Source organism: Metarhizium acridum (genome assembly GCF_019434415.1).
Source record: "Metarhizium acridum strain ARSEF 324 chromosome Unknown scaffold_13, whole genome shotgun sequence".
In the NCBI taxonomy this organism is placed as follows: domain Eukaryota; kingdom Fungi; phylum Ascomycota; class Sordariomycetes; order Hypocreales; family Clavicipitaceae; genus Metarhizium; species Metarhizium acridum.
Window position 1 is genome coordinate 1,877,273 of NW_027094016.1, and position 12,167 is coordinate 1,889,439.

At 52.0% G+C, this 12,167-nt stretch overlaps 4 protein-coding genes across 4 annotated transcripts; 1 reads left to right on the forward strand and 3 right to left on the reverse strand.

The window, feature by feature from the left end:
• Positions 1-69: 69 nt before the first annotated feature.
• Positions 70-645, reverse strand: J3458_003185 (uncharacterized protein; the record flags this gene model as incomplete). Its single annotated transcript, XM_066117628.1, has 1 exon — positions 70-645. One exon carries the CDS (start codon positions 643-645, stop codon positions 70-72), a length of 576 nt encoding a protein of 191 aa, XP_065977415.1.
• Positions 646-748: 103 nt separating this feature from the next.
• J3458_003186 (uncharacterized protein) lies at positions 749-1,801 on the reverse strand (the record flags this gene model as incomplete). Its single annotated transcript, XM_007811224.2, has 2 exons — positions 749-1,396; positions 1,499-1,801. 2 exons carry the CDS (start codon positions 1,799-1,801, stop codon positions 749-751), a joined length of 951 nt encoding a protein of 316 aa, XP_007809415.2.
• Positions 1,802-3,986: 2,185 nt separating this feature from the next.
• Positions 3,987-8,997, forward strand: VPS10 (vacuolar protein sorting/targeting protein PEP1). Its single transcript, XM_007811225.2, has 2 exons — positions 3,987-8,002; positions 8,074-8,997. Exons 1-2 carry the CDS (start codon positions 5,304-5,306, stop codon positions 8,714-8,716), a joined length of 3,342 nt encoding a protein of 1,113 aa, XP_007809416.2. The 5' UTR covers positions 3,987-5,303; the 3' UTR covers positions 8,717-8,997.
• Positions 8,998-9,031: 34 nt separating this feature from the next.
• On the reverse strand, positions 9,032-11,708 carry ADE17 (bifunctional phosphoribosylaminoimidazolecarboxamide formyltransferase/IMP cyclohydrolase). Its single transcript, XM_007811226.2, has 3 exons — positions 11,447-11,708; positions 9,837-11,319; positions 9,032-9,755 (listed from the first exon to the last, which is right to left on the reverse strand). The coding sequence occupies exons 1-3, from the start codon at positions 11,593-11,595 to the stop codon at positions 9,600-9,602; spliced, it is 1,788 nt and encodes a 595-aa protein (XP_007809417.2). The 5' UTR covers positions 11,596-11,708; the 3' UTR covers positions 9,032-9,599.
• Between the last annotated feature and the right edge of the window lie 459 nt (positions 11,709-12,167).

A 12,167-nucleotide genomic window follows, 5' to 3' on the forward strand; every position in this document is an offset into this window, starting at 1 on the left:
TCCTGATCCCATGTCTGTAATCTTCTGGCGTCTTTTCTCGAGAACAAAAAAATTTTTTTTTTCAGCATCTTAGAAGTCCCAGAAGCTCTTTTGAGCGGCACCGGGGTTGGTCTTTCGTGATGTAGGTTTGGGGGTGTCATCGTCACCACCGCCATAAAGCCAGTCGCGGTTGGTACCCTTTCGGCCTCCCATACCATCACCAGCAATAATAATCTTGTTGTCTTCCAAGAATCGGCCCTCGCCTCGTTGCTTATTTTCCTTCTGGGCAGTCGGTGATTTATCGTAAGAAGACCAATTGGCGTCCATCATTTTAACAGCCTTCATCCGTCCCTCTGGAATATGGTGAGTGCGGGAGGACTCAGGAGCAGGCGACTCGTCAGTCATGGCGAAGTGGGGATCAAAGTCATTGCCACGGCCCTTTAAGTTGGTAATGTTTCCGAGAGCACGCTTGGGCTCAGGTGTAGCACCTTCCTGATCAAACAGTTTGTTCTTGTACAAGCCGAGGCCGTCATTGTGCATCGAACCTCTAGGGCGAGTATTTGCGCGCTCTTGGTGTGGCAGCTTCTCACCGTCATCCTGAAGCTCAAAATGGGTTTCGGCATCGCGGCGAGCTTTCCCAACCTGGTGAGCTGAGTCATCTTCCATGTTGCTAGCCTCGGTGTCCCAGTGACGAACATCCTGTGCTCGGTACTGCTTGGTAGGCTGAGTTTTTTGGGGGGTGGTGAAGTCTTGGAAATCCCACTGGCTATCATGCTTCGATTTCGGACGATTCTCGAATGAGACACCAGGACTGGGGTTTGTCCTGGGGATCGGATCCATCGACAAAGTCAAAGTGGCTATACCTTGAGGGATGGGGCTTAATGAACTTGTTCTTGGTGGTCTTGGGCGTCTCGTCCTCCTCCTCGACATGGTCCTGACCCTCAAAGATGCGCATAGGCTGAACATTCTTGCCCTGCCCAGCCTTGCTCGGCGAAGCTGATCGATGGTTGTGTTCTCCGTAGTGCTCACCGGTAGGATCGTCACCCAACACATCAGCAAAAGACCGCTGTCCTTTACGGTGACCTGCATAAGGTGACACGACAGTCTGGGACTCAGCAGCTTCCAGCTCCTCTCGATTTCCAAACAGTTGCAGGGATGCATGGGGGTCGCGCATAGCGTTGTTGGAACTGGCTCGGGATCGGATCACAACATCGTTGTGACTTTCGGGCCGCGTCGTGGCTGCGCCAGTCGACTTGAGGCAGGACTGGATCAAAGTGAGTTGCTCTCTGCTATCCCGAATAGGCCAATTGCGGCCAGTCTTGCCGATGATTTCCATCTGCTTGAGTAGAGAACCTTGGTCCCATTGTTGACGAATTTGAAGAATCTTGCCTTCCTCGTCAAGTGTTACGATGTGAATCTAGACGTGGCAAGTGTTAATTGGAAGCCAATTCTCCCATAGTGATAAGCCAGGTTGGCGCCGGCTAACAATTAAGCATGAAAGCCAAAGCTGTGAACTCACTATGGACAGATGGGCAACACGATCAGACAAGAAGTTGTCGTCCAGGCCGGGAAGGTAAGCGCCACCACTAGTTTGGAACTCCAGAGCCGTGTCGACTTCGGCGACAATGACGGTTTGTCCGTCGACAAGGTTCAGGAACTCCTGCTTCTTGACCTTGACCTGCTTCTGGAGCGTGTTGAGGTGCTTGATGATCTCAGTAGCACCAAAGACGGACGTCGTGGTGGTAACATAGTGCAGAGAGGCCTTGTCGGCCAGGAGAGAGGAGCTGGGAGAAGCCAAGAACTGCTTGTACACGGAAGTCATGGTGTATCCGGCTCGGTGGACGCGTGGGATCAGGGCGTATTTGAGGTTGGAGATGAGGCGAGGCGGATGAAGCGCCGGCTTTTGGTTTGTTTGTTTTTGTCGGTCGCGAGGGGGAAGGGATGTCGAACAGCGGGGCAGAGAGGTATGGTGTCTGTTATCCTACTTAAGTACTTAAGTTAAGTAGGTATCTGTGGCTGTTGTTTCGGCTCCGGTTGGCGGTTGACGGTTGACGGTTTCACAAAAAGGAGACACGGCGAAGAGGTAGAAGGAGAAGGAAGAGCTGGCCACAAGAGAGCGCAAAATTGATAAAGGAGAGCGGAATGGGCGAAGAAAAAGCAGAATATGATCAGACCTGGCTTTTGCGTCGGCGAGGAGCCACAACTTTTGGAACCAGGGACGGCTGGGGGGCGTCGAGGCGTCAAGTCGTGACCTTGGCGAGGGGCCGGATGTACATGCAACAGTAGTACTAGCTTCTCTCGCGTTGCTCCCTTTTGGTGCACCAGGTTGCATGGGTGTGTCTTTGTGGCCAACAGCGCGTCTGGTCTCCGTCACATTCGTCTGCCCGGGAAAATTGGAGGACGGGTTGAGGCGCCAAGGGGACAGACAGGGGCGTGAGGCGACGACAGGGACCGGCAGGGACCGGCAGGGCAGTGCAGGGAAGTGCCACGAGCTAAAGAGCTATGCTGGGGTCAGTGATCAGAAGCTTCCGCTATCCGTACAACTTCAAGAGAGATGATCAATTGATGGCATTTGGAAAAGGGGGGATTCGACTGATTTGACCTGGTCAACAAGCACAGTTGGCGTTGCCACGGCGCCGACGCCCCGCTGAGACGCGTCTATTAGGTACCTAAGTACCTAGTAGCACTCATGAGCCAGAAGCCAGACAACCACATGCACAGCATCAAGTACTAATGCTGGTGTAGTGCTTGCTGTAATACATGTAGGCATACAATATCAATTGAATGCCAATACAGCGCTAGATAGTCAGGAACGGGCACTGGGCACATCTGCGCTTATTAGCTTCAATGTCGACAGGACACGGGCACGTGGATCACCAACAGATATTTCGTGCATAGTATCTACTGCAAGTGCGTTGTATGTATGTACAATGTACGGAGTACATGTAGGTCCTTTGGTACCCACCGTCCCCATGTGCTTCATGCAGGTTACTCTGCACTCTGACTCTGAGTCGCAGGCAAACGAGTCTTTCATCTCGCGACGCATGAGCATGAATGGTGCTAACAGACAGGTGGATGCAATGCCAGCTTACAATACGGAGTAACCATGATACTATCCAATGCCTGAATGATAGATAATAGTACAGTAGATTACTCCGTATGACCATCCCATCTACTGGGCATGAAGTGCGGAACTTGCCTTGTACATACTTCCATGACGATTCGACAAACGCAATCAATCTGCGAGTCGCCGCCACTCTGCTAGACTGTTGAATGCCACTATTCCATGACTACTTAAGTAGGCTATCCTAGCATGCCTTTGGGCCAAGGGACGAGGAAGGGAGTAACTACCTCCTAATAGGTACCTAGGTAATTAAAAATGGTTCGCTCCGATTGAGCCGGTATCCTGTTCCGGCTAGCCTTGTGATTCTGTTTTACTACCACTCCGTACTAGTTGTTTTTTGTCCTCGTCCTGGAAATGCACGCGGAAACTTTGTCGGACATTTCTGGCAAGTCAGAACAACGGCCGTCGCGTTTCACCTATAACATGTACCCCGTACTCCGTACATGCATGTATACATGCACATACAGCCCCGAGTTTTGCATGCTTCCTAAAGCGCCCCAGCTCCGCTATGTTGAGCCAGAGTTCGGTAGGATCGGCACATCGGTGTGCGCGGCGTTGAGGAGCTCTTATGTGCTGACTCAGAATGCAGTACCACAATCGTGTCTTTGATGCAAGCGGAAACGTGTGCTCAAAGCCACTGGCATTTCCTCAAGCTCCGAGCAGCTTCCCGTCCGTCTTCTACTGTGGCTTGAATTCAGGCAACCAGTCACAAGCCACAGTTGGTGATTCCAAGTGGCCCCTGACCCGCATCGCCCGTGAGCCCGACTGCGCAAGTCCCACAGCCAGCGCCACATTTGCCTTTCACCGTTGAGCACGCTGAAACGCCTCGCTTGCTGACGTCTGGTTCCAGCTTTAGCTGCTCGTGAGACAACCACATGTGTCCACGACACACACCTCAACCACCTACGCTCATCCGACAGGCCCAGCATTCTCCTGTGCCCGAAGCTCGTACTCACGACCTTTGAAACCCCCCTTCACTCATCGACACTACTTGATGATACTGGCAGCGCCTGCTGCTTCACCACGATGAGGCCGGGTGGCAAGGCAGCCGCTGTGTGGCGCATCTTGCTGTCCTCATTCTTGTGGACAGCTGTCCTCGCCAAGGATGAGCCATCCATGACGGTCAACACGTTTGAAAATCCGCCTTTGAATATCAACTACTTCGAGGACAGTGACGTTGTCATATTCGAAGACAAGATCGAAGGCAATGTCTACCGATCAGCAGACGCAGGCGTCTCATGGAAACGAGTCGATTCCGTACCGGATGGCAAAGTTCTCGAGCTCATTATGCATCCGTTTGACAAGAAAAGGGCCTATATAATTACCCCTAGCAAAACTCAATTCCGAACCGAAGATCGGGGAGAGACGTGGGCCAGGTTCAACACAAAAGCCCTTCCCAGCAAGTTCCAGCCCGAGGTCATGGTCTTCAACGCCGGCGATCCCGATCGAATCATATTCAACGCGATGGACTGCGACGGCATCTTTTGTGACGAGCAGTCAATGTATACCATCGATGGTTTCAAGAAGACCCAAGCCCTTCGTGTCAGCACGACGGGGTGTTGGTGGGCCAAGTCATCCCCCGAATTTACCACTGGCGAACCCGAAAAGGATAAGTCGCGAGTGCTCTGCATCGTTAGAGATTCGATATCTTTCTTTCGGCAAGAACAGAAACTTGTTGTTTCCGATGATTTCTTTGCCGTTAAAGACAAGCACATCCAAGAATTCGAACCAAACATCGAAACGAACAAAGGCGTCACCGGGTTCCTCAACTTGGCTGTGGTTAAGAAGTACCTACTGGTGGCTACCTCCTCCCCACATAGCGACGAGATGGCCCTCTATGTAAGTGACGACACGAAAAAGTGGCACCGAGCCATGTTCCCCAAGGACGACAGCCATGACCACTCGCATAGAATCAATCAAGGCGCATATACTGTCCTGGAAGGCACAAACTATAGCATTCAGGTTGACGTCATGACTTCTCATCCTTCACGGCCCATGGGTGTCCTATTTACCAGTAATTCGAATGGCACCTACTTCACCGAGAATATCCCATACACCAATCGCAATACCAAAGGCAATGTTGATTTTGAAAAGATCTCTGGTATCCAGGGCATCTTTCTTGTGAACACCGTCAAGAACGGTGCAGAAGTAGCAAAGGAGAAGAAGGACAAGATTATCGTGAGCCATATCACCTTTGACGATGGCCGGACATTTTCGGAAATCAAGTCTGGTAACGACAGACTACATCTGCATTCGGTTCACGGAGTTGGACAACATGGGCCGCGTCTTCTCCAGTCCTGCGCCAGGTTTGGTCATGGGAAACGGCAATACGGGTGAATCTCTGGGAAGGTTTGCCGACGCCAATCTGTACGTCTCGGACAGTGCTGGGTCGACATGGAAGAAAGCTCTGGATGGGCCCCACAAGTACGAATTCGGCGACTCGGGTTCAATCTTAATCGCCATCAAGGACTCAGATAAGCCGGACATCAAAGAATTCTCATATTCACTCGACCATGGAGATAATTGGAAGAATGTGCCCTTACCTAAGGATCTCAGTATTAAGCCGGACGTGTTAATTACTACTCAGGATTCCACCAGTCTAAAGTTCCTGCTTTTGGGTGAAAGGGATCGCACCTTTCACATGATTGCTATTGACTTTGAAGGGCTCAAAGAGCGAACTTGTGAGGACGGGGATTTGGAAGACTGGCACGCCAGAGTTGACAAAGACGGCAACCCCAGCTGCATCATGGGCCACAAGCAAACATATTCTCGCCGCAAGAAATCCGCAGACTGCTTCATCAAGAAGCCGTTCGAGGACCCCGTCCCCAAGACAGAGGACTGCGAATGTACCGATGCCGACTTCGAATGCGACTACAATTTCCAGAGGGACAAAGACAATAAGTGTGTACTGGCGGGTCCCATCCCTGTGCCCAGTGAGGAGTGCAAGAACAATCCCGATGGCACGTTTAAGGGTTCATCCGGCTGGAGGCTTATTCCCGGCAACACATGCAAAAGAAAGAGTGGTGAGCAAAAGGACGACAAGGTCGAGCGAAAGTGCTCTGAAGGCGACACAAAGCCCTCACAGCCACCTGCTACTGGGGAGGTTACTTTGAAGCAGAAAATCTTTGACTTTAGCCACGACAGATTTGAGAAGATATATCTCGAGAAGGGTGATGCGAGCACCTCCACAGACGAGACTGTCATTTTGTGGCCAGCATCAGATGGGAACCAAATTTGGCTTTCTCACGATCATGGCAAGGAGTGGAAGCAGATTCTCAAGGGAGAAAATGTTCACGGCATTTTCCCACACCACTACTTTAATGATGTCGTTTACTTTACAACTGACGACAGGAAAATCATTTACACCGTTGACCGTGGACAATCCTTCCACACCTTTAAAGCCCCATCAAAACCAAAGACGGGCGCAATGCCTTTCGCATTCCACCCAGATAAGAAGGACTGGCTACTGTGGATGGGTGAGACATGCGAGAAGGTCGGGGGGCAGGAGTCTTGTTTCCCCGAAGTATCTGTTTCAAGAGATCGTGGGGATAACTGGAAGACGCTGCGACGTTATGCAGAGAAGTGCGAGTTTACTGGTAGCTCTGCATACAAATTCCGCGACGAGAAGCAGATCCTTTGTCTTGTCAACATCGAAGAGCGTATGGATTCCAACCTCACCGTCATTACGAGCGACAACTTTTTCTACGATGAGCCAGTCAAATTCGATGGGCAAGTAATCAACTTTGCAACCATGAGCGAGTTCATACTTCTAGCTAGCAAGGATCCTGAGACTGGCGCCACACGTGCGGTTGCCAGCATGGATGGCAAGAATTTCGAGGTGGCACGTTATCCCCACAACTTTCACGAGGGACATAATGACGATTACACAGTTCTGGACAGCTCTACGCATGCCGTCAATCTCTTTGTTCGTTCAGAGGCTGGCGCTGGCCGCCTGTATGGCTCGATCATTAAGAGCAACTCCAATGGCACATCTTATGTCGTTAGCGCTGCAAATGTCAACAGCGATGCGGACATGTATGTCGACTTTGAAAAGGTTGCCGGGCTGGAAGGGGTAGCTCTGATTAATGTAGTCACCAACGCAGACAACAAGAAGGAGACGACGAATACGTTGCAGACCAAGGTTTCGCACAACGATGGATCACAGTGGGGATACCTGCCGCCTCCCGCAAAGGACGTAGAAGGCAAATCGTACTCTTGCAGCAGTGCCAAGGGAGACAGCAAGTGCGCCCTTCACTTGCACCACTACACGGAGCGCGACGATAAGCAGCGGACGTTTGCCGCGGACACTGCTGTGGGATTCATTTTTGGCGTTGGCAATGTTGGGTCCAGCCTGGGTGACATCAAGGACGCCGATACCTTCTTGAGTACTGACGGGGGCATCACCTGGGCAAACGTAAAGAAGGGACACTGGACTTGGCAGTACGGTGATCAAGGATCTATCATGGTTCTTGTTCAACGAGCCACTCGCAAGAATGATGTCAAAACCAAGATTGTGTCCTACTCCACCGACGAAGGCAAGACCTGGAAAGACATGGAGTTCTTCGAGAGCGAAGTCACCGTTTTGGATATTACGACGCTTAAATCGGGAACCTCTCGAAACTTTCTTTTATGGTGTCGAGACAAAGACAAGATGATTACGGTTAACCTCGATTTCAGCGGCCTCGCAGACAAGCCATGCAAATATAACAAAGATTCAGCAGCTGAGTCGGATTATACATTGTGGGGACCCCAACATCCACTACAAGCCGATAACTGCCTGTTTGGCCATGAAGCCAAGTACCTTCGCAAGAAGACTGATCGCAAATGCTACAACAAGGAGAATCTCAAGCGCTTGGTGGAGTTTAAAAATTGCCCCTGTAAACGAGAGGACTTCGAGTGGTACGTCATCATCCTGCTACGAATTTTGCTTTTGGCCCCTAAAATAACTAACTGAGCTAATCTGTGTCTAGCGCCTACAATTTTGAGTTGGAAGATTCTGATTCTCAGCAGTGCCGACTGGTTAAGGGCTACCAACCTCTGTCGGGCAAGGAGTGGTGCTCCAAAAATCCAAACGCAACCTCATACTTTGAACCAACAGGTTACCGTCGAATCCCTCTCTCCACCTGTGAAGGCGGCAGGGAACTGGACAAGGCATCTGAGGAACATCCGTGTGAAGGCCACGAGGACGAATTTGAGAGGAAGCACCGAACCTCAGGCTTGGCGATATTCTTTGCCGTGGTGATCCCATTCACATTGGCGGGGGCCATTGGCTGGTGGGTTTATCGTAACTGGGACGGCAAATTCGGCCAGATTCGACTAGGCGACACATCTTCCACTTTTGACAGCGACCGGCCATGGGTTAAGTACCCCGTCATTGCGGTATCGGCTGTGGTGGCAGTAGTGGCAACCTTACCTCTTCTCGTCGGTGGTCTCTGGCGATCCGCGACGGGCTCATACAGCCGTATACGTGGCGGTAGCGGACGAGGCTGGTTCTCTAGTGGGAACCGACGGTTTACGACTAGGGACAGCTTCGCACGGGGCCGTGGTGACTATGCCATTGTCGATGATGACGAAGGGGAGCTGCTAGGGGACGATAGTGATGATGAGGTATGAAACTAGAAAGAGATGGGGAATAGGAAGGGAGGGCAGTGAGGAACAGTGTGAGCATCCAGCTGAGAGTGTATTACCAGAAACAGCCAGGAGTGACCGCCACGCGGCGCCCCAGTCCTATTTGGCGTGGCTTCTTTGTATCTTGGACATTATATGCATGATGAACTGACATGCGCGATCTACGTCACGAGCCGCATTCACTTTTAATAGCTGAAACAAAATGTGACGAGGAAAACACCTGATTACGAGGCTAATAGATGTAAACTTCAACTAATGATCCCGACTACAATGTACAAGTTATGTGTAAATTAGTGGCTGTACTAAGTAAGCCCAAAGTCGTGAAACTAATATTCACAGCAAGCAATCAAGGCGTTTATTGCATCAAGAAGGGCAAGTAACTCGCTCGTCAGTTCGAGAGCGGTGGTTGCCTGCCTACGGCACTGTTGGCGACTTGGCAACCCATTTGCCAGCCAGCCGGTCTTTCATCGAGTGTTTATGAATGTTTTTGCTTTTTTTCTATTATTTTTTTTTTAACGGAAGCCTTTGCTTTGCTGTAGCCTGAGTACATTGCTTGATAAGCAGCTACACAGCAGCCACACACACTGGGACACAGAGTCCAAGGTATCAATTCTTCGAGGAATATGCTAGAGCATCACGTTGAGGCGAGCATTAACAACTCCAAACACCCTATGATATATACAAGATGGGGGAAAGCAAAACCCAACTGGAGTTGAAAGATTGTGGATACTCGAAAAAAGAAAGCCCCAATCCCAGTTCATCCTATTTCTCCCGATATTTGAGATGGCCTCCCGTGTGTCCTTTTTTTTTTTCCCGCCGGCTCCTACAAAACAAAAATCAGGTTTGTATGTCATTTTTTTTGTGCTCTTTAGTGGTGGAAGAGACGAATGTTTTGCTGGACAAAAGTGATGCCCAACTTTTCGGCAGTTTCAAAGACAGCATTGTCGTTTTGGCTGCCGCTTGGGGCGGCGATGTAGTTGACTCCTGAGCGGGAGGTGCGGAAGACGTTGTCGATGAAGGGGAACTAATACGTGTTAGTCAATGCTTGAAAAAGAGTTGTAGCAGGGGCGTGAATAGGGGGTTAAGAAGAAGGGGGAAAACGTACGAAAGCGTCACTGGAGACGCAAACATTCTTGAGCTGCTTCATCCAAGCTTCTCTCTCCTCGTCGGTGAAGGCAGGAGGAACCTTTTCGAAAATGGCCTCGAAAGCCTCGCGCTCGGCACCAGACTTGGGGAGCTCGCCACTAACAAGAAGGTCGATGGCGTTGCTCTTGTCGGGCCGCTTAGTGCCCTTCTTCCACTTGATGTTGAGCACACGCTCGTGGAAGCGCATCCACCAGTTGTCGGCCTTGTCGCCGGCAAGACGGGTGCAGTGGATGCGGGACTGCTGGCCCGCGCCGAGGCCAATGACCTGGCCGTTGTAGGCGTAGCAAACGGAGTTGCTCTGTGTGTACTTGAGGGTGATGGTGGCGACGGTCAGGTCGCGGGCCGCGTTTTCGGGGAGAGCGCCGGCATCCTTGGGAGTAATAATAGTGTCGAAAGACTTGGGGGAGATTTCGACGTCGTTTCGGTGCTGCTGGAGGGTGACGCCGTAGACAGTTCGGGTCTCGGTGGGAGAAGGGTTGTAATCGGGGTCGATCTGTAGAACGAGGTACTTGCCGCCCTTCTTCTTCTTGAGGATCTCGAGGGCGGCATCCTCATAGCCGGGGGCGATGACGCCATCGGAGACTTCCTTGGAGATGATGCTGGCGGTGGGGACGTCGACAATGTCACTGAGGGCAATGACGTCGCCAAAGCTGCTCATGCGGTCGGCACCACGGGCGCGAGCGTAAGCCTGGGCGAGAGCAGAGCTCTCAATACCGTCGATGTCGTTGACAAAGTACACCTTGCGCTCCTCTGCGGTCAGGGGAAGACCAATGGCGGCACCGGCGGGGGAGACGTGCTTGAAGCTGGCGGCTGCGGGCTTTCCAAGTGCCTGCTTGAGTTCCTTGACCAGGGGCCAGGCATTCAGAGAATCGAGAAGGTTGATGTAGCCGGGGGAGCCGCAGAGGACTTTGAACGGAAGCTTCTCGGAGACGGTGTAAGCGGCAGCAGGCTTCTGGTGAGGGTTGGCGCCATATCGGAGGGCCATGTATTGCTCGCCCTGGCCGGCGTACTCCTTGCGGAAGAAGCCAGAGATGGCAGTGTCGTAGTCGGCCGTGTGCTCAAAGGCCTTGAGGGCGTATCGGTTTCGGCTCGCTTCGGTGATCTCGCCCTGCTCGAGCTCCTCCAGGAAACCGGCGTAGTCCTGGGGGTCGCTGAGGATGGTGACGCGGCTATGGTTCTTGGCCGCGGCCCGAATGAGGGTCACGCCTCCAATGTCAATCTCCTCGACAGCCTCGGGGATGCTGACGTTGACCTTGGCAACGGTGTCCTTGAAGGGGTACAGGTTGCACACGACATAGTCGACCTTGGCGATGCCCTGCTCAGCCAAGTCCTTCTCGTCCGACTCCAGGTTGCGGGCAAGGATGCCGCCGTGGACAGCGGGGTGCAGAGTCTTGACACGACCACCGAGCATCTCGGGAGCCTTGGTGATGGCGCTGACATCCCTATTTTATTTGAGTCAATGATTAGCTTTTTTTTTTTTTCTGGCGTTTCTTCTTGTTCTAACCGGTGCGATGGCGGCGAGTATGTATACTTGGGCTCTGGGCATGAGGAGGGGAGGGTAGTTCATACTCGACGGCAATGCCGGCCTCGCGGATCATGCGAGAAGTCCCTCCCGAGGCGAGAATTCTGACATTCTGTTGGATGAGGCCCTTGGCCAGATCCAACAACCCCGTCTTGTCATACACGGAGAGAATAGCAATTTTTTGGTTTGCAGACATGGTGAATCACGCCAACCTTTGTGAGAAGGGGGACGAGCGAAAAGAGAGGTAAAGAAGGGATGAGACCAATTGCAATTCTCTTCTTCTCGGGGAATGCAGAGCCAATCAGTGGCGGTCGCAATGAGAAGAGGAAGAAGAAAAAAAGTTTTGGCGGGGTAACCAGCAATTACATTGATTTCGCGATGGCGTAGTTTTGGTGGGTACCATTGAAGGTCTAAGCAGGCAGAAGTGGTGGGGGGTTGTCGGGTGCGCGGGGCAATCCGGGAGCGGGAGTCGTCAAGTTAGGGACCGAGCAAGCGCTGTACGTCTCGTGTGAGAGGCGTCAATAGGTGCCTGGCATGTGGGGCAGCCGCAGCGGTCGAAACTAGCACTTGGCACAATCAAGCATCGAGGCACCTGCTCGAGGTACCCGAGTCTGGTTTGGTGTGCATCAGTATGCTTGTTTCATCCAGAGGTAGTATTGCTGGTGCGTTGTAGTTGAAGAGCTCCCAGGAGGGCAGAGGGCGCCAAAAATACGCTCCTTTCGTGCAGTTTCAGTATGGACCAGTCTACGGGGAAGGCTTGTGCATTGC

What these genes read in the sequence shown, in the direction of transcription:
- ADE17 (XM_007811226.2), bottom strand. Translation starts at nt 11,595, where the DNA reads ATGTCTGCAAACCAAAAAATTGCTATTCTCTCCGTGTATGACAAGACG. An exon ending in GAGGCCGGCATTGCCGTCGA is followed by an intron (nt 11,320 to 11,446) that starts GTATGAACTACC and finishes CAAATAAAATAG; the next exon opens with GGATGTCAGCGCCATCACCA. An exon ending in GCGTCTCCAGTGACGCTTTC is followed by an intron (nt 9,756 to 9,836) that starts GTACGTTTTCCC and finishes AACACGTATTAG; the next exon opens with TTCCCCTTCATCGACAACGT.
- VPS10 (XM_007811225.2), top strand. Translation starts at nt 5,304, where the DNA reads ATGGCCGGACATTTTCGGAAATCAAGTCTGGTAACGACAGACTACATC. An exon ending in AAACGAGAGGACTTCGAGTG is followed by an intron (nt 8,003 to 8,073) that starts GTACGTCATCAT and finishes ATCTGTGTCTAG; the next exon opens with CGCCTACAATTTTGAGTTGG.